At 43.7% G+C, this 22,623-nt stretch overlaps 1 protein-coding gene across 1 annotated transcript in view; it reads left to right on the forward strand.

Annotated features, from left to right (window-relative positions):
* Positions 1 to 22,623, forward strand: part of LOC146007756 (LIM domain-binding protein 3-like) — a 48,806-nt gene that overhangs the window by 16,064 nt on the left and 10,119 nt on the right. Inside the window, exons 4-8 of the mRNA XM_083146352.1 lie at positions 1,158 to 1,303; positions 13,515 to 13,839; positions 14,299 to 14,479; positions 18,771 to 18,891; positions 21,203 to 21,318. Of these exons, the coding sequence (XP_083002478.1) occupies positions 1,158 to 1,303; positions 13,515 to 13,839; positions 14,299 to 14,479; positions 18,771 to 18,891; positions 21,203 to 21,318 (889 nt within the window). The remainder of the gene's footprint in view (positions 1 to 1,157; positions 1,304 to 13,514; positions 13,840 to 14,298; positions 14,480 to 18,770; positions 18,892 to 21,202; positions 21,319 to 22,623) is intronic.

The raw sequence follows: 22,623 nt of genomic DNA on the forward strand, positions 1-22,623 counted from the left end.
TATTATAGACAGAATATATATGTGTAGCTAAAATGCATGACCTCATCATCGGACCACATTTGACTGCATGCATGCACATATATTTGTCACCTGGAAACTTGTCTGTTTAGCACATTAGATAGCATCCCAGGAGTTGAGATGTCGGCAGTCACAATACCGACATCAACATCCCAACTATCGTCAGAAGAATGGCACTGTAATTCTGACACTGATGAGAATCCAAGGGTTAGAGTTAGGCTGGGGGGGGAGTGTTATGTTTAGGCACAAAAGAAGTCTGATGCGCCTTTCAGGCCGCACTTTTTACCCGTTATTTTGCAGGTTTTTTTTTACCGTTTTAAAACGGTAATTTGTGCAGTCTGAAAGGTGCAGAGTGAATTTACCGGTTCTATTGAACTGGTATTTCTAAACGGAAATAAAGCAGGGTCCTACCGGTTTCACACCTGTTTTTTTTTTCATCCACTGTTATCTATGGGTTAAAACGGGTTCAGTGTTGTGAAGGAACAAAAACTGCATTGAAATACCGTTTAAGGACAAAAACTGCACTGAAATACTGTTTAAAGACATGCGGGGCCAAATGTTATAGGGTGAGAGTTTCAGAAAGTGAGAGATTTTGGGAGAGTTTTCCCATGTTTTTTAAAGCAGCAATCAATTACATGGCAAAATCAACCTGGTTTTGCAGTGTGATTGATTGCTGCTTTAAAAAAAGGGGGAAAACTCCCAAAATCTCTCACTTTCTGAAACTCTCACCCTATTACATTTGGCCCGCGGTGTGAAAGGGGTTTTAGCTGGCAGACCAGTTTTTAGAAACGTTTTAAAATACCTGGTCAAAGCCAGTTTTGCGGTCTGAAAGCAGCATAAGAGTTATGCAGTGGGGGAGGGGGGTAAAAGTTAGGCTGCAGGATTAGGTTTTGGTGACAGGGTATGACCGCTGGATGATCAGCAAGATATGTCCGATCATCATCCGTATGTATTACTTATGGATTATAGCTGCTACACACAGCTCAATAACATAACCCTCAATGTAGACTATAATCATTGAATTGCATTGCTCCCATGTCATTGAGCAAGTACATAGTAGGGTAACTTTTACATAGATGATAAACATTGCTGAACTGTGCTGACGGCTTATCATACACATGACCTGTATTTGCTTTTAGTACATCTAGCCAAAGTTATTCTTCAACATCTGCCAAAGGTCCAGTGCCTTATGGAGGAGGGTATAACGAGCCAGCGGCTCCCGCCCCTAAGCCCCGTGTTGTAACAACTGCAAGCATCAAACCTTCTGTTTACCAACCAAGCCAAGGTAAGGAAACCAATATTGTCAGATACACAACATGATCTAATTACTCATGATGTTATTGGGATTTAACGGTTTATCTGTGAGTATCACGAAAAAGCATTAGTGACATCACAGTGAATTTTATTGTGGGCGTGCTGCATGAAATTGTGAGCTGCTGCATTATGTAAGTGAAGCAATGGTAAAATAAGTTATATAAAGGTTTAACAATACAAATTGTAATAAACCAACAAGAACTGTTGTGAGATATCAGGGCTGTAACTAGGAATGGGTGAGCTGTGTCACTGTGCAGGGCCTAGGGAGTAGCACAGTTGCTGCCCTGGGGCACCTGTATTTTGTAATTGAGGTTGCTTTGAGTGGCATCCTGAAGCCTATGGAGTCACACCAGGAGCTCTCACCCACTCCCTGGTTCAGTAACCCCACTCCCATGGCATGGTGTCACATGCTAGGGAGTGGAGCTGGCCCAGTCCTCATTACAGCCCTACTTGACTTTGTAAGTCGTTAAAATAATCACAAAGGTGAATATAATGGATTCAACAATTTATTGTATTTCACAGTTTGTCAGGTCAACACCAGTTGGTTTCCAGATCATTGAAACTCATAAAGCATTCTACTGGCGTTACTATTTTGAAAGGTTTACAACCTCCATTGTTTCTGTACCTGTAAATAATTAAGGGACATTGCATTGGTTATTTATTTTTAAATGGAATAAATAATTCCATGACCGATAAAACAAAAGCAAATAAATTTGGCGGTGTCTTAAATGAGTTGGAGAAGCAATCGCTCTGGTCATTTCTAGTGGTAAATAAGTCGACAATATGGCAGGGACTTTATCTCCAACAGTCTGTATATAAGTCTCATTCTGCCCATGTTTCTAATGAAAACTGTTGGTATTCAATGCGGCCGGCGAGGGGGTTAAACAGCGAGGATTGCAGAGAACTAGCGATCCTCGCTGTTTAACCCCCGTGCCGGCCGCTCGCTCTATTCAATGTTCTGGGGATTACGAGAATTCCCCAAAACAGCAAGACCCACGGCTAATGCAGAAAACTTGCTGTATTTAGCCACGAGTCTTGCTGCTTCTGGAGCCGCATACGCCAATTCCCCCTCGCTCAAAAAACGGAGCGAGGGGGAATTGGCGTATGAGGGGGCTGCATTGAATACTGACAGGGTGAGTGTTGACAGCGAGCAGGAAGCCCTGATCGATGTCGCCGCTCGCCCACAGCATTGAATACCTGCATGATGTCATTTGTATAAATCCATAGAATTCAATATATCAAAGAAATCGTGTGGGTACTTTTTACATTATGTTGCTACAAATCACAATTACTTAAAGGTATCATAACTAAAGTTACCAATCATATTACAGATAGTTCCCTTTGGCTAGGAAGGTTAAAATCCAGGTTTGTATCTAGGGTCACTTAGACATTGCACTGCTCCTGTTCACTTGCATCTTAAGTATTTTATAGATGCTTACGTCAGGGTTCACTTTGTACTTTGCCAACACATGTCAAACATCTGTACAGTTAACCCAAATTTATATTCATATTCATTAGTATTAACCCTGCTGGTGTTATGTTGTCCCCTAGGACTTTGGGAGAGACTGTAGGTGGGTAGGAGCAGGAAGTCAGGCGTGAGCCCGTAGCCGGGACCGCCGGTTAGGACGGCCACAGCGGATGCTACACTGACTCTGTTGCGCCCCTGAGGCAGATGGTAAACCCCTGCAGAGCTAGGCTTCACCTGTGGCAGCCGCGTCCGAAGGAGCGAGTTAGGCCCGCTCCAACCCCGATGCAGCTAGGTCTTAGGGAAAGGACAAGGGGTAGACGATCGCCACAGGGTGCACAAGAGGACCACTAGCTACCGGGCCTAGCTGGGAGAAACCCCTGACTGCCGGCACCTGGCCAAACCGGGATGCGACCGAGTCACAGACACAAGTGGACCAAGAGAGGAGTCCCACGTAGGATACCACACAGGGGAGGCCACTCCTCAAAACACTGAAAATCAAAATGGACACTCCCTGTCTGAAAGATATAATAGAAGACTAATGGAAGGTGGAAAAAGAGAAAGAGAGATAAAACAGTTGGTGCGGATGATACTGAACCCACGGAGGGGTACGGCCACGGCGGGCCACAGAATATAAAGAAAAGAGACCCAGGCTCCACAGGAGCACTTACGTGACCCACGAATGGTGGAAGGTGTGGGCCGAGTGTAAGCACGCGCTGAAGCTGGGCTCTGGATGATGAAGAGTGCTTGGCAGATACGGGATCCTGGCCGACGCTGAACACTGGTTGAAGCAGGACACTGGGTGACACAGGATGCAGCTGGACCCAGGCAGCAGTAGGACACTGGCTGCAGCAGGACACTGGGTGACACAGGACACAGGATGCAGCTGGACGCAGGCAGCAGTAGGACACTGGCTACAGCAGGACACTGGGTGACACAGGACACAGGATGCAGCTGGACGCTGGGACCGAGGACTAGGAAGCCTCGGGGACCGGAGAAGCAAAAGGGACAGAGCTAGCACTCTGGAGACCAAAAAGCTATAACCGGCGTCTGTGCCCAGCAGACGCCGGCTATTTATTTAAATTTCCGCCGGGCGGAAGCTCTGGGATGTTGCCTGGCAACGCCCCGACGCTCACTGTCAGAGTGAGGCTTGGGACGCTGCCCGGCAACGTCCCAGGCCGCGTCACTCTGCGCCGCATCAGCCGTCCGTCTGGGTGCCTTGCAGCCCGGACGGCGGCATGCAACAGCTGGACCATTGACCTGCCTCTGGTTCATGTTCCTATTGACCACAAATAGCCTGTCACATAGCATAATAGGGCTGACATTGTCTGTTCCTTGTGTGTACTTTATGGCAAATCCTAACATCTGGAATGGGAGATCCAAGGGAATGAAGGGTTGTTCCCTACACTGCTCACACAAAATGTACCAGGGCACCCTAAATAATCATTCTTGCATAGAAAAGGTTGTACTGTTAGTCTATATATATATATATACATTGTCAGGAATATAAAATACCAGAGACACCCAATTAACCTATTAGGGCTATGGCAGGAAACTGGGGAACTCAGACAATCTGCACAGGTAGCACCCTGGTAGGGTTCAATTCCAAACACAAGTACTGTACTTCAAGCCTATGTAAATGATTCCCACATCATAAAATAACAACAGTTGAACTCCATCGTAACATTTTTTTTACACCAATTAACAATTAATTGCACCTCTTTATTGTAAATACTAGTGCTTAATAAATATGGTGGTTACTATTCTTTATATGCGAAAAAAGTTAGGATGTGATCAGAGGCTCACTGCATTAATTCCCCCTCCCCCTGCTTCGCTTGAGACGTGACTGCCCAAAAGGGGGTGTAGCCTCACAGAGACACTGTTTTTGTAACTTCAGGGTCATATCCAGCATCCCCGGAGATACTGGTTGTGCCCCGAGGCTTGGCTGCCTGCCATGCCAGCTCTTTATCTGTGACAGGAGCCAAGTGCTGCAGGAGAGTATTGCACTGCAGAAAATGGCTACCGTCACTGCAGAAGACTTGACACTTTGGTGTCACTCCTTTTGATTGTGCCAAGCCGCTCCCCCTGCACCTGGCTAGCGATGCCACTGATGGGCTCCACACTACAAATCATCGTAGAACTGGAAAAAGTCCAGAGAAGAGCTAATAAAAGGGTTGGCACCAAATGGTTATTTATAACTAATAGGTGAAAAATAAAGTTACTTCCAATAGGAATCCCACCTGATAAAAACAGTGCAACATGCTTAACCACCAATAGGTGGCACCAAATGGTGGAGAAATTATATGTACTCTAATCAGGACATCAGACAGTATACAAATCTTTATTAGACATCTTTATTAGACACAGAAGACCAGCAGAAATCTTGCCACACTGTTTCAAACGTTTACCTACTGACAGAAATTAAACTAACATTTTTCAAACTGGATTCAAATGTGATTTTAAAAACACTCCATTTCTTTCTTTGAGCACCGTATATGTATACACGTTTGTATGTAAAAGTTTTTAACCCCTATTTTTCGCTGCAAATCATATTTCCCGTACAGTAAATTTGGGAATATTAAACGATAAAACAATAAAGGTTATATTTTATGATTCCTTATTTTCCTAGTGCGTTCCCCACATAGCAGTCCCCTTCCCTCTTTTTTTCCTAAAACTATTGTGTTTGGAATATGACAGAAGTTGATGACCCAAAAATATCCAGGCCCCCTCCCCTGGCACAGACCACTCATCTAATTCTGGAGGCTAGTAGATGATGTGGCAGTGCTGAACTGGAGCGACAACTGATGCCAGTGCTGTGGCACCGTGTTGCCATATACTGTAAATGCTGCTATCAGTGACTGCCCAATCTGGTCATTATAGACAGTGGAGAGGGATTGGGGCCACCTAAGGGTTCTGCAGGCACACACCCAGTGCACCCATCTAATGTTTCTTCATGAAATGGAGTTTTCTGTAGCTGTGGTGCAGAAACATAACACAGGTTGAGTGTCAATGTTCTTTGTGGTTACAGTGACTAAAAGGGCATACACATGGGGCAATTTCAGCCCCTTTCCTCAGTGATCTGACAAGATTGCTTATCAAAAGAGCACGGCTCGCTCAGTGTGTATGCCCTGCAGCGATGGCAATGCGCGGTCCCAGGCGTTGCTATCACCCGCAGGGAAAACCAGATTCCCTAGATCACGTGGTGTTGCCTATTAAAAATAGGAAAAGCCCAGTTTAGCACAACCGCACAGCACACAGCATCGCGGGCACACCACGATGTGTGCTTAGTGATGGCGCGTCACTCAGCCACAAAGCCGGGTCGCCCCTTGTGTTCCCGGCTTTGGAGATTTTGCTTTTATTGGCAGTGTGGGAGATGGACAAACTGCCTGTACGTTTTTTTTTTTTTGTTGAATCTTGGTAACCTGCACCTACACCATGCATATTAGCCATGGGATCATCAGTGAAAGAGGCACTCAAATCAAAGGTTTAGCCACATTCCCCATATGCACCAAGCTCTGGAGAACAAAGCTTTCTGGATCGTGGACCCGATAGGCAAAGCCATCTATAGTTGCCTAATAGAAGCATATGGGATTCTCGGTGCAACAATCCCAGAGAGGGATCCAATTAGATGCTTCTCATGTCTCCACGACTCATGTATGCGCTGGACGATGGCCGCGAATGTGAAGAATACCTCCTGGGTCATAAACCCAGAAGTCCCAGCACTGCAAAATATATCTTTTATCTGGAGAGCTGTCCTTTACTAAAATGTACATGATACAGCCCATGAATAACACATCCACAGATTATTGGGTAATAATCTATTGGTTACCACATGCGATAAAACCCATTTAATGCCACTTTTTCCATTCCAGAAGAGTAGGCAAGTATGGAACATAGTAATACTCTAATTACATCAGAGAGAGTCATGAAGAGACAAACCGAGCAGCCAACAACAGGCATTGCCTTATGTTACATCAGTGGAACTCTAGTAGAATTTCTTCCAGCAGCATTCAGCACTGATGCCAATGTGAGCTGGGTGTGGGGCAAGCAGGCTCCTTAAGTCCCATAGCAAAGGCACCTCTTGCACCCACTCTGCCCATAATTGGCTGTATCATACATATATATTTATTTTCCCACAATTGGAATACAGCATAGTTGTTCTCCGGGTGCAACTATTGTATATATGCACAGTACAATGAACACATCAGATCAGTGTCATAGCAGACAGTGCTAATTCCAGCAAATTAGCCTGAAGGTATAAATATGGCTGAAAAGCACAAAGACAAGCCAGGAAAATAAAGACAGCCATTGAGTGAATGTGCAGAAGAACATGTGCAAGCCATTAAATGAAAATCACCTGATGGCGGAAAATCCCTTTAAAGAATGGAAGTAAAGAGACAGAATAAGCACAACCCTGATACTCCAAGGATTCATGTAAACTACATTTATATTTTCTGTGCAAAAGGACATAATGGTCGGATTCTAGAGCTTTAGATTTTTACTCAGGAAACTCCACCCAAAAGAAAAAGCAGCAGCAAAAAAAGCAATGCATTTACATACAGTAATAACACCTGGGTCTGTTAACAAATTATAGTTCATTTTAATGAAAGTTGCCTATAAAATAATAATATTATTAGTATATTATTTAAAATGTAAGCTCTCAGGAGCAGGACCCTCTTTCCTCGGGTGCTTTTCCTTTTCTTACTTAAACCGTCTTTGATGGCACCAAATCCCTCAGTTTTCTGCCACCTTGATACTGATTCCAGTGTCCTCTGCTAATGCAGCTATGGTTATGTACCCTGTAATTGTCCTCTTTTGTATTCAACTTAGGGGCTTCTTAAAAGAGGAGGATGCCCGTTATCAGCCTCCTCTGGCCGGGCCTCCTCCTCTCTGCAAGGAGCAGTAAGGTCTGAGCACTAGAGCGCTCAGACCATGCTGTTCATGTACAAACCTCTAGAAAAATGGCATTTTTCTAGGAGATTTTTGAAGCACCGCTGCTGCCAGCAGCACCTCTGCTCTGTGTAGTCTGGGCACTACAGCGTTCAGTGCTCGCTGGAAAAATAGCCACTATAATAATAATAATAATATAATAATAATAATAATAATAATAGTATCATCATTGCAAAAACTAATGAAATGTTTACAGCCCCGTATACACTAGATGACTCATGGTTAACTATATCAGCAGTGCTGCAAGGTCAAATAAGACCCACTGGGGCAGGTGTATGAACTAGCGTTAAGTGCATATGCACTTTTGCACTCCCCTGCTTCGGTTGACAAGATGTTAATACATCTTGTCGATGTCCCTTCCTGCTTCACCTCGTTAATGAGGCAAAGCAGGAAGTATTATAGTGGTGCGATAAACGCTGCTATAATACATCTACCCTATTGAATGATATTGCCCCTTCTGTGTACGGCAAGATTAAAGCTGTATACACACTGAGCAATATGATCGCTGGCAATATATTGCAAGCAATATAGTGCTCAGCAATCATATTGCTCAGTGTCCTATTTTTAACAGCAACAGAGATTGTCGCTGATGAAAATGTCACACTGCCGGGAGAAGAGGCAGGGGAAGTCGCTGGTCGGAGGAGCATGCTCCTCCGACCAGCGACCATTAGGGGGCTGAAAACGGGAGCGCACACCCGGTGCACGCTCCAATCGCTAGCAATATGGTCTCTCAGTGACCAGTGGCGTAACTAGCGAGTGGTGGGCCCAGGTGCAAAAAAATGCTTTGGGCCCCCCCCCCCCCAACACCCAAAAATGCCCCCCCCCCCCCCAAACACCCCAAAATGCACCATATATATATATATATATATATATATATATATATATATATATATATATATATATATACATACACACACACATATCACATCACATCACTGTAGAGAGTATTACTAATGGCTTTATTTACTATATAATATATATAACTATATTCCTGTGCCCCCTCTCATATTACTACTGCTTACTGTTACTGTGTGTGGGGGGTAGCTAGGGACTTGTGGCTTGAGGTGGGGTGGTGCGGCAGTGGGCATCGTGGGAAATAGCGGCAGTGACTTGGGGAGTGGGAGCGGGCAGCAGGGGACGCGGTTGTGCCCTGTGTGACAGGGGCCTGTGGGCTGGCGGCAGCAAGTGACCCGTTGGTTACCTGCTGTGGCTGTGCGTTCAGTTGTCCTCCTCACCTCACTGTCCGATGCCTCTTCCTGCTGCGTGCTGCTGAACGGTAGCTATGTTACACGCAGCAGCAGCAGCCAGTTCGGGGGCGGGGTGGAGGGAGGCGGCGGACGGCTCTGTCCGTGTACTGGGGTGAGCGCCCGGAGTAGAGTAGACCAATCCCGGGCAGGAATGGATGCACACGTGCAGACAGGGTGCTGCTGCAGCTGCATCCATTCCATGTATGCCCCGGTGTCCAGACAGCTCACTGTACCACGCCATCAACAACACCGCACCGCCTGCTCACCCTCCTTCCCCCACACACAGTGACGGAGCACATGAAAAAAAAAAAAGTTCACATCATGTCATGCCGGGCAGACGGCGGCATCGGGCCCCTTTAACCTCTCGGGCCCCGGTGCACTGCACCGTCTGCACCGGCGGTAGTTCCGCCCCTGAACCATGGAGGAAACAGGACGGACGGACAGTGGCGGGGGTTGGGCCCCCCTGGCTCAGGGGCCCGGTCGCATCTGCGACCGCTGCGACCCCTGTAGCTACGCCACTGTCAGTGACCATACTGACAGCGATTTTTGCCCATGTGTGCGCACCTTTAGAGTGTTGGAAAAAAATACTTAGTATATCTCTTTATTTCATGCACTCTCCACTAGGTGGCAGATAGACCCATATTTCAAATAAGCAGCACATCAATGTGGTATTTTATGCCAGGTAATCCATGAAGCTAAACTGTGGGGTGGAATCAAATTCAATTTAAGTTAACTCTATGGAGTCAGCAGCTGGGGTTGCCAGGACATCCCTTAAATATATTTTAGTACACAGATTCTGTAGCTGGCTGACTTCAAGTTTTTATTTCACCTGGTTTTCAGCAGCCGCAGAACTTGTGTAATTCATATGTTTCCCTTTTTCAAGGGATGATCTGGCAGCGCTAAAGCTGTGTACACTGTAGTAGATATATCAATCGATCTGCAGATATATATACAGACGAACAGCCAACGCTGCCCGATTCATCAGGACTTACATCACAAATGGCCAGGTTCATATGCATGCGTCCGCCCACCGAGCTGTCAATCACTGGTGGCTTCTGGACTATATATCTGTGGTAGACATTGGCCGTTGACACAACGATATATTGGTCCTTCAACCAACCGGGCGTTATATCGGCCAGTGTGTACGCACCATGACTCCAGCCCTAAAATTAGTAGGCCTTTATTTATACAGTGCAGTGCATGTGAGTTTTGAACTGCATGTGAAGTTCTTTTACTCACCACTCCACAAATGTTTTAGATAGCATTGCTTAACACCCCTATGACTCCACAACCAACTTCTCCCCAAAAAGACTGAATTTGGACAATTGCAGCATTTTAGGCTATTGGGTGCATTTACCAATATTGCACCTCATCAGATATCAGAAATATCTAATATTGATCCCCCTTATCGCTCACAAAGGCGATAACGTTGGGACAATATTTGATTGGAAGGCATATATACCGATGCACCATCTACCCGTGTGTACCATCGATATATCTGTGAATGGCGTCACAGATATATAGCATCAGATGTGCAACACAGCCAATGCCTGATATATCTAAAGATATATTGGCGCATCATTCTGTGTGTAAGGGCGATCCACCGACCGCCCATACAGCCACACGAAGAGCCACCGGTAATTGGTAGCTCAGTGCACCCGCCAATTTGTAATGCCAGTCCCACTCCCAACAGATTGGGCAGCTTGTTTGGCGAACACGCTGCCCAATCCATCTGTAGATATATCTGTGGATGACTTGATCTGCAGATGTATCTACTAATGTGTACCCAGCTTTAGTTAACTCATTAGAGAATACTTTTTGGCCCAGTACAGGTTCGGGAATGCCATTCCTGTTAACTTAGTTTAGAGGTTCCCATAACGCAGCTCTCAATGGTCTAGGTTTTAAGATTATTCAGCACAGCATAGATGGTTAAATGAAATAGACTGAGGTACTAATTAAGTCACCTGTGGCCTAGCATGTATAGACTTAAAACCTGGACTGTTGGGGAGCCTTGAAGACTGTTTTTGGAAACCTCTGCTGTTATTATGGAGAGATTTAAGAACATCATTCCTGCTTGTTCCTTATTAAAAAATAGAACTTTTGTCTGCTGCAGGGGTCCTGCAGTGTCTGACCATGTTGTTGTCGTTGTTGCTGTTGCTCCTGGTTGTTGCGCTGTATGTGTGGGAATTTGGTGGCTGTTCCTCTGTGAACGTTGGTGTGTGTAGGTGGTTGGGCATGGTGCCTGGTGGAGTTGGGGTTCCCCTGGAGCATTGTGATAACTGCATCATTTGGCGGTGCTTACTGTCGGGACTTGAGTTTGCTCTTCAAGGGGTGACCATTTTCTTTTCAACTGGAAAAGTTTTTTGTTTGTGTGCTGATGAAGACGTGTTTTGGATAGATGTGAGTTTGCTCTTCAAGGGGTGACCATTTGCTTTTCAACAGGGAAAGGTTTTTGTTTGTGTGCTGATGAAGACGTTGTGTTTTGGATAGAGGTAGAATTTTTTCGTTGTAAATTTCCCCATGAACCCTATCATATGCTTATCATGGACATAACTAGGGCAGAGTGCTTTGGGGGAGCGACACTGGACACTGGCAATTTCTATTTGCTGGGTACCCACTGTTATGCATACCTCCCAACTTTTTAATATAGAGAGAAGGGACACTCTGCGTGACTTATGCAAATTAGGGTGTGGCGGCCGGCCATGGGAGGGATGCGGGAACATAACAACAACCGGGTGAGCACAGAGGTGCAACTCCTGGTGCAGTAAATAGTCTCCTGGCATGTGCTGACTTAAAGAAGCATGGCCTCATGGGAAGCCTCTGTTACATCACTACGGAGGCATTCCCAGCATCTCCAGAGAGCTGCCCCCGGAGACTCTGTCTGCACTGCCAGCTCAGTGACCTGAGCTGGGTAATGCATGAGAATGTCACAGTGCAGCACCTGACTCCCTGACACTGCCAAGGAACCAGTATATAGTCATTCTACTACAGAAGTTGAAGCAGCGTTGAGGAGAAGTGGGTAGCTGTGAGTGAGTGATCATTGTGCCTGCAGTACCTTTTGTGCTGATAGGCAGCTTTTGCAGCTTGGGTATAGGAGGAATATTAGTATTCTTATTCTTATTATTATTATTATTATTATTATTATTATTATTATTATTATTATTATTATTACTTATCATTTATTTATATGGCACCAAAAGGGTTCCACAGTGCCTAACAATACATAAATAAGCAAAAACAGGAAAAATACCAAGTTACAGTACAAGGCAATTTAGGACAAGTACAGATGTAGTGCCACTCATTCAGACCACCCCCACTGGCGAGCGGACGCTACATCTGACTGGGAAGTGCGAGCGTCGCGCATGCACATCCCAGTTTCCTGTTGGCGAACCTTGCTTCAGGGAGATGGGTAGGGTTGGGCAGTGGGAGGTGTTGGTTCATGTTGAGGACTGGCGGCGAGGAGGCGGGGACGCAGTGGAGCTCCGTTGCAAGGGGACGCACGTGCGTCTCATACGCATGCGTCCCCTTCTGGGGGCTGGAGAATCTACCGCCAACCCCTGCAAGGAAGTGGGACGCTCCATCTGTACATGGTAAATAAAGACAGTTGATTCAGGAGACAGGACACTTAAGCAATTATTAAGGTGATAGATAGATAGATAGATAGATAGATAGATAGATAGATAGATAGATAGATAGATAGATAGAGCAGTGTAGAGTATGTACACTGTACTTGTCCTGTTTTGTCTTCTAATAATAAATATGTTTAAAGTGGTTCCATTTACAGTATGTGGACACAAGAAACTTTGCATGTAGCCATAGGGATCATTGTATATTATAACCAATGCAGGAAAATAACAATGATGATCACATTTGAATGTTTATACTGTTTATACTGTTTATAATGTTTATACTGTATCTCAGGACCATGTTAACTTATGGGCTTTATGGGCAGCTGCACATGGGCCCCCCAATTCTAGGGGCCTTTGAACAGTGGTAGATTGGGCTGTGGGCATCTGCCTCCTGAGCTTCTTGGGAGGCAGTAGAAAATATCAGGCAACATTCTCTTCCTGATTCCCAACCTGCAGCCAGACAGTGAATAGCTGCCAGCATGGTGATTGGTGGATGGCTGGTGCTATCCACCAATCAGAGTGCAACATTCTCTTCCTGCTTCCCAACCTGCAGCCAGACAGTGAATGGCTGTCAGCATGCTGATTGATTGGAGAATGGCTGGAACTATCTTACAATGAGAGTTCTATTCATTGTATGGAAGTAAGGGACAAGATGGTGCAGTACTGCAGGAGGGTCAAGTTATGATTTGTTGAAAAAAAATGTTAATGGGTGGGAAGAGTCCAAGTGCATTGCTTTGCCCAGGTCCTACAATATTGTTAAGACATTAGCTACAAAATACAAAAGAGGAGTAATCAAGAAGCCTGGGGAACAGTACTGACCCATACACATGGTTCGATTTGGTCTATTTTCCTGGCATGCTTATGATTTTTTTTTAAATTATATTTTAATAGGTCCTTCTCCCGGCTTTGCTCCGCCACCTGCTGCTGCTCCTACTTATTCAGCTCCCCAGCAGGAGCCATCAAACCGTCCTCCATGGATTACCGATGATGCCTTTTCTCAGAAGTTTGCTCCTGGCAAATCGACCAGTACCGTTACTAAGCACACCTTGCCAAAAGCAGCACCTCCACCCCCTGCTCCGATCAGCACTCCAAGCTACACTCCTCAGCCTGTGAACAATCCACCAGCCCAAGCACCAAGAGGATTGATTCAACGTGCAGAGAGATGCCCAGCAAGCAGCAGAACACCTCTGTGTGGACACTGCAATAACATCATCCGGTAAGCGTACCAACTCTATGGTATAAACATGTTTGGCCTACCAGTTATGACAGACAAGTAGATGTTTCGGTCTTCCAGACATGTGTTTGCTTTATATTTTCCATTGAGTGCAATTGCCTCTCTATCACCACTCTTTGCCTACTTTGTAATATTATTTTTAAATATCCTCCCATTTAATTTAATTATCTACCACCACCCACCCCTTTTCCTGTAATTCAGGGGAGATGTATAATAGTGGCATGTATCGAATCCCCACACATCCTCGGAGCCACAGAAATTAAAAATTGCTAATTTGCAAATCCTTTTGGATAATTATTTCAGCTAAATAAATTAAACTTGCACTGAATAAGTGCTTAAAATTCATTGTTTTTCAAATAAGAGTGACATTACTGCACTGTGCTGTCACATAGTTATAACAGACATGTCTAATAACGTTGGTATCTTTAATGTAATATACAGAGGACCATTCTTAGTTGCTATGGGTCGTTCGTGGCATCCTGAGGAGTTCAACTGTGCCTATTGCAAGACCTCTCTGGCTGATGTGAGCTTTGTGGAGGAGCAGAAAAGTGTTTACTGTGAGCATTGTTACGAGCAGTTCTTTGCTCCAACCTGTGCCCGCTGCAACACCAAAATCATGGGGGTAAGTATATTTCTGTCTACTGAACTATTTAGATCTGCAACTTCCTGCTAAGGATAAAAGGACAACTTTCTAAAACTAACATTGTATTATTTACATAAAATATCACAGATTTTTTTAAGACAGTTGCAAGAATGTAACAAAATCATTGCTAAGTTTGTTTATTTTTAAAACAAAAATATTTTTGTTTCTACGCTACTGAGGCCTAATTCAGAATGCAACTCTAATCTTCTTGTAGTTGAGCATTGTTTTGCATAGGCGTAAAAGACTCAGATGCGCATGCCTTACACAGTTTCTTCACAAATACCGTATTGCAATCATCAGTGCTATCAAGAGAGGGGGACAACGGGTTCTAATTAACCATGATCAATGGAGGTTCGGAGGGGTCACAGATCCTCTCTATACACCCTGCTCCAGCAAGAGTGTCTGCCCCAGAGAAGATGGTGCCGCACCGTACGAGCAAAGACTTTATCATTGTGTTCTCCAGACTTTGTCTCTACTGCGCATGCATTCTAGTTCACCTTCCCTGAACACTGTGAAGATGGCAGCATTGAGGAGGAGGATCCTACTTGACGGAGCCATGAATGAAGCAGATTGCACCCCATCCCCCAAAAAATCTGAGGGTCAAATGGCCAATTATGCCACACCTTACACACAGTACCTGGGCCTGGCAAACCTACAGTATATATGGCACTGGAGATCTAATGTATCTAAAATGTTGTGGAAAGTGATGGGCATTCCTGGTAGGTGTAGTGAGCATGTCAATGTAACTGGCTGCATTCATAGATGCACAGCCACAGGCATAGGAGTTCATAGACCAAATGAGAAACTGCAGCTGTCTTAGGGTTGGTGCAAGTTTTGAAGGTGCAGCCGATGTTGACTCATAAGAACGCACCGATCGTTATTACAATATGCACCGATGCTACAGACAGGTGATGGCCAATAGACACTGCTGCATGCGGTTGTATTCGCTAATCAGTTACTACTGTGAATCGGTTTACTCCCTTTCCGCTGCATTAATATGCCAGTAGCATTATGGAAGTAAAAGTATGCTCTCAGGACATATGTCAACTCTCCTAACTTTGCAGCTTTTGAAATATGGGCAGCCTTCAAAATAGGTTATGGCCACATCATGATGGAGTTGATATGCCTAACAATTTAAACACACCAGGTTATTACTTATTTAAAACATACTGTGGCCACCACTGAGGCAGACAATCAATTTGTGCTGGTTTCAAGCTTTGAAAAAAAAGTACTTGAATACTCCCTTCAGTTAAGTGCAGAAGAATGCTCAATGCCATGTGTTAGGTCATACACTTCAGACAGTCTGTCCAGATAACACTCCCAAACTGTGAATAGACCCAACAGTGCATTACAAGGTCACAATGCACCATATTAGCTAGATTAGAAAAAGCCTGGCAGAACAACAGAAAAACAGCATGACCTTATCGCGCTTTCCTCACTGCTACATTAGAAGAGGAGTGACGAACACTTGGGAACTGTTTCTTGGAAATGATTCTTCTATGGATGCCTTTCTATCTATAAGATTAGACATGAGTAAGCTAGGAGTAAAGAGCATTCAGGAAAGCCGCAATCATGTTTGGCAAACAAAGGCGAATTATCATTTCTGTCTTTGATGCAACTGGTGCTAGAAACAGACTGTTTATAGAAGATGAGGCCACTAGATCTTACACTGCTATAGCTAATGCTTTTCTTAATATATAATCTATATATATATTGAAGTTGATGTTTTTTGGATTGTAGGCAGGGCTATTTTTCAGCAGGCTCGGTACTTATGAGTTATCCGGGCGCCCGATTTTTTGATTGTATGCCTTAAGTTAAGGCATACAATCAGATGCGATGCGATACGATATCGCATCGCATCGCATCGCATGCGACCATCGGATGCGATGACCCGATTTTTCCATAGGAATCAATGTTAAAATGGACAGAGTCCATTTTAACATGGAATTCAATGGGAAAAAGGGGTCCTCTTCATACCCCTACTATCCAAGTGGGCATGGAGTTGGATATAAACCTGTGGCGAGCGTAGCGAGCCACCGAGCCCGAAGCGTGGCGAGCGAAGCGAGCCCCGCGAGGGGACGGTATTCTGTGTCCCCTCGCGGGGCTCGCTACCCTCGCCACGCTTCGGGCTCGGTGGCTCGCTACGCTCGCCACAGGTTTATATCCAACTCCATGCCCACTTGGATAGTAGGGGTATGAAAAGGACCCCTTTTTCCCATTGAATTCCATGTTAAAATGGACTCTGTCCATTTTAACATTGATTCCTATGGAAAAATCGGGTCATCGCATCGCATCGCATCGCATCCGATGGTCGCATGCGATGCGATGCGATGTGCCCGATCCGACCCGATTTAGAAATCGGGCGCCCGGATAACTCATAAGTACCGCAGGCTCCAGCAGGAACTGTGGCCCTTATTCTAGTTCACTCTTTCTGACAAAATATTTCTTGAATGGACAAAACCATGTGCACTGCAGGTAAGGCAGGTGTAAAACCCCACCCAAATCTAATTATCTCTGCACAAGTAACACCTGCCTCACCTGCAGTGCACATGGTTTTGTCCATCCAAGAAATATTTTGTCAGAAAGAGTGAACTAGAATAACGACCTCAGTTCCTGCTGGAGCCTGCTGAAAAATAGCCCTGATTGTAGGATACATAGCACATAGATGGACAGTCAACTGGTCAACACTAGATGGCCTGTAGGGCGATGGTCAAATGATTGACCATGTCAAAAGGTCGATATTCAAATGCTCATCACCAAAAAGGTCCAAATGTTATTTTAACACAAATCTTACCATCTCCCTAGTGCTTAACCCTAACCCCCCCCCCCCCCCCCTCAAGTGGCTAACCATAATCCTAACCCTAGAAATATTGAAAAATCACATATTGACCTTTTGAACCTGTTGACCATAACAAACTTTTTGAGAGTGTTAAAACGTTGGGTAAGATTTAATGCCGCCCGAGTTCAGCAGCAATGTGAGATGTCCACCGAACTAGGACATTTTTTTAAAGGGGAATTAACTTACAAAGGCAAAACCATGGCTTGTAAGTTAATTCCCCTTTAAACGTCCGGCGGACATCTCGCACTGCCGCTGAACTCGGGCGGCATTAAATCTCGTCCATGATATCTAGGGGTATATTAACTAAAAATGCAAGTTTTCAGAAGCTGTGATTTTTCTCATAGCAACCAATCATATTCAATATATCATTTATTTAGCACCTTTTAGAAGTTATAATCTGATTGGTTGCTATGGAAAACATTTCCACTTGTGACTTCAAGTCTTCAATGTGCATCTGAGTTGTTAATAAGGCCAGGTTACAGTGTTATAACTAATATGGGTGCAGGGGAACCAAGAGCTTAGGTCCACTGCCTCAGAAGCCACTGCACACCCCTGGCAGCTGTAGCAGTCCGCATACGCCCAGTGCACATGCCCAGAAGAGGCTCATTCTCTGCTCTTTTCAAAACCAAGATGCATGGTAATCTACAGTGGCATCCCTGGTCCTGTACCTACATTTTGCAATGAGGCCTGGTGATGCACCATTCCGTTTCTGCTAGGTTACACACTATATTGATAATGATGTGCACTTCCCCAGGCCACTAGTAATGTTTTCTGTTGATTGTACATGCAGCTCAATCTGATGATATCAGTAAAAACAAACAAGATTGCAGCACTAGAAAATTAATTAATTAAGTAATTAATTTATGGATTAGATTTCCTTTACAATTGTATTCACTAAAACATGTAGTAAATTGAAACAACATAATAAAAACAATCATTGCCAAATAAAAGTTTTTGCAAGTGGAAAATGACAATCCACCCTGTGATAAGCGTTTTTCAAAGGAAGTCCGTTTCTATGTGCCTCAGGATAGTTCCGTGTTTAATAGTTGCAAACAATGGTCAGTAAGCCGGTATAACTATCCTCCATTCAACATGTTTTTTGCTGTTAGTGTCCCAATTCTCTCACCTACAGGTGCATGCGGATTGCGGAACCCAGAATTCATCCCAAGTAGTAGATGGGTGCACAAATGATGATTCCTTAGCAGGAAAAGGAAGGCTGGAAAGTCACAACTGACCAAATTGCCAGGCCCTTACACATTTACTTACGCGTTTCGCAACAACAGTAGCTTTATCAAAGTCAATAGTTGTAGATGTTATTTTGGGAACAGTGAGCAGTGGTATAAAGGGAAATTGCATGTTATATGTTTTCATTTTTTTCAGTAGGTTTTGATTAAGACCAGTATACTATATATTATAATTCTCTCTTTACAGGAGGTGATGCATGCCCTAAGACAGACTTGGCACACTACCTGCTTTGTCTGTGCCGCCTGTAGGAAGCCATTTGGTAATAGTCTCTTCCATATGGAGGATGGAGAGCCATACTGTGAGAAAGGTACTGTTGCAAAGCCCTCACTGTTCATTAATTGTTATTGACTTGTAATCTACGAATATATGAGTATACTATAATATATAAAATTCAGAGATTTATCAATTATATAACCATCTAAGGTGTCAGTCTAGAAGCTGCACTTCATGAGCTAGTGCTAAGCCCTGAACACCTCCCCTCACAGCTCTCACTGTCTTGACAACATAGCATGGAGGAGAAGGACACTAACTGAGTTCATCCCCTCCTCTTCTGTCCCAAACCAGGTGCCCCCCTCCCCCCTCAAAGTCGTAGAATACAACAATTCAGTTTCTGAAGAGAAGCAAGATTAATTAATTTGTCAATACTTCCTTGCCCTATTCTAAAGGGAGCTGGGAGGAGTATCAAACCTTGGAATGAGATAAAGAAGAGAGGTAAATGACCAACCAATTAACTGCCATTTTATAGGTTGTGTTTAAAAAAATGACAGAAGCTGATTGGTTGGTGTTTTATTGCTCTCTCCACTTAACCTCTCTTGAAGAGTTGATACATCTTCCCCTGGGTAAGTATAGTATTTTCATTGCTAGTGTCAACGGACATGTTCTCCTGAGCTGTGACATGCAAATCTAAAGCAAGCCACATTTGTAGTCTAGATATATCTATATATAACTCCTGGTGAACATGGTAAAAAGTGTCATTTTTTTTTTTATTATAGCTGCTTAATTATTATTATAGTCAAGCTAACACATTAAAAACAATTATAAATCATCAGAAAAAAATCCATTTACTAAATGAAAAGCTACATTTTATACCCTTTGAACAGTCTTTAAAACAGGTATTTGAAATAGTTATTTTAAAGTTTAATAAAAACTTTAAAAACTGGAAGTCAAATAGGAAATGAATGAACCATTGGCATAAGACAGCTGGCCCAAGAGAAAAGCTCAATTATACAACTCATTGTAATTCTATAATATGCTTGGAGAAAATGTTCAGTACTCTTTTTTTTTTCATCTTTGCAGTTATTACAAATATGCAAAAGGAATTTTTTTTAAAGGAACCAGCCCTAGCAATTCACTGGCCGCTGCATTTGTTTTATATAACTATACTCTTATACGTAAAAGGAATGTTATTTTAAAAGCATCACAAGGTTGTGGATAAGTACATAAAACATAACAACAGTACTGTAATAAGTTGGAATGCTTACTAACTTTTTGTTAACTTATTTTGATCATTTTTGTCACTGGGGAAAATACTTTGGTACCCATTTATCAATGAGTGATAGAACTCATTGTGTAAGATAAATGGTGCTCCAGCCAATCGGCTCACAACTGTCCTTTTTCAAGCACGCAATATGCAATGAGTTTTATCACCCACAACCCATTTTATAAAAGAGACCATTTATGGGTAGTATTCAATGCAGGGGCGAGCAGCCGGGGAGGGGGTTAAATGGCGTGGGATTGCAGAAAACGCTGTTTAACCCCCACGCCGGCCGTTCACCCTATTGTACGTTCCAAGGGAATCCTCGCTGTCAGAGGATAGCGAGGATTCCCCCAAACAGCAAGGCTCACAGCTAATGCAGGGAGCCCGCTGCATTTAGCCGCGAGTCTTGCTGCTTCTGCGGCGCATAACCTATTCCACCTCGCTCCAAAAACGGAGCAAGGGGGAAGCAGCATACACGGGGGAGTTAGTTGAATACTAACCGAGCGAGCGGTGAAAGCGAGCAGGCAGCCTAGGGCCCCCCCGGCATTGAATGCACCCCCATGTGTTACCTGAAAACAGATATGCGGATACTGCTCTAAAGTAAATTAGCTCAAGTAATAATATTCCAAATGGGGAGAACATAAAAGGTTTTTAGTTAATTAGCCTGAAATTTATCAACATACATGTATGGGGAGAGAAAAAGTAGACAAAGAGAAAGTAACAACCAGCCTGCTCCTAACTGTAATTTTCAAAAACATCCTAAAAAATGAAAGTTAGAAGCTTATTGGTTGTTACTTTGCCTGTCTACACTATTGCTCTCTCCAAGTTTTGATAAATCTCACCCACTATCTTGTGTGATACAATATGCATTCCTACTCCTGAGGTTGAAAACAAATAAAGTTACTATGTGAGTCTTGCTATTGACTCCACGAGGCACAGATTGGCGAATCACAGCCCATCTGTGCAACTTGCCAACATGTATGGTAATTTGATACATTTTATAGAATTTTAGTTTTGCCTCAAAATGTTCTCAACTATAACACTCTGCTGAATACAGAAAGACAAATATAATATAATAGTCATATTCATATTAAATTCATTACAGATGGATTGTTTTATTGCTAATCTTTGTGATTTGCAGATTACGTTGCCCTGTTTAGTACAAAATGCCATGGATGCGATTTCCCTGTTGAGGCTGGAGACAAGTTCATTGAGGCTCTTGGCCACACCTGGCATGATACCTGCTTCATCTGTGCTGTGAGTATCCCTGTACACCTGTAACATCATCCTTAACACATTATGGGGTATATTTATGAAGTGTAAAGCTGCACTGATATAACTTGCCAGGCTTTGCACTTATTATTAGTAACTCTTTAAATACTGAGTTTGAAACTCCTGAGAAGTGACAGTTTGCAAAAGCCATTGCTTAGTAATTATACCTCCATGTTTAAGCCATTCTTGTGCTCAGCAATCTGTCATAGAACACTGTACCAGTGGCATCATGTGGGCCGAAACCAGGTGTTACCCTCCGAAGGGTGATACCAAAATGCCAGCTCATGCAGCACCCAGCTCCTACACTATGACAAGTTTTTCATCTAACATAACATGTTCTGCCAACCTGTTCTAGTAATGGCATGAGCATAGCTAACAAGGAGTGCTATGGGGCCCAGAGCTGATGGGGCCCACCTACACTGTCACAACTACATGTTTATATACATTTTAAACCATTGGGTGGTACATAGGGGCCCTTGCAAACTTTTGCCTTGGAGTCTAGTGATTCCTCTGGACCTGCTTATTATAATGTGGAATACAGTTAACCAGAGAGAATTATAATGCTACATAATATGAACAGGGGCATAGTAATGTGCCACTATATAAAGTGGGTATACTATGTCATAAGTTGAATTTGGTATACAGTGGTGCATAATGTTACTAAGGCGCCCTGTGGAAGCCACACTGCAATGTGGAAATATCGCTTTGGCAGGCCCGCCACTTGTATTTGCAATGTGGTGCTGGTTATCACCCTACGGGAAACTGCCATGTCTTCTTCTACACACACACATACACACACACACACACACACACACACACACAAACACTATATATATATATCTCTATATATATATATATATATCTATATATATATATCTATATCTATATATAGATATATATATAGATATATATATCTATATATATAATGCAAATGCAAACTTTCTATCACACTAAGCACTGCTTGATACAAGCCGCCTCTGGTGGGTCTGTGTAAATGCAGCCTTACTCTTGTATTTGTTCTGTGTGCAGTTTCACCTGTCACATAATCAGGCAATTAGCACTCTGCCTTGTATGTCAGGCTGCTCTCCTGCGGTGGCTTTCCTCATTAAAGGGGCATGTCTATTTTAGCTGATCTGATTGGATATTACTTCCTATATTACCCAGTCTGCCCTAAGCTCTGTGCTGGCAATACTGCTTGTTTCAAGCTTTTACATCAGATCATACTCAGGCTTTCCTGACCAACCCTGATTCTGTCTAAACCTGACTAGCCTGTGTACACTGAGATACGTG

Source organism: Crinia signifera, chromosome 6, assembly GCF_055691185.1.
Source record: "Crinia signifera chromosome 6, ASM5569118v1, whole genome shotgun sequence".
Classification (NCBI taxonomy): Eukaryota; Metazoa; Chordata; class Amphibia; order Anura; family Myobatrachidae; genus Crinia; species Crinia signifera.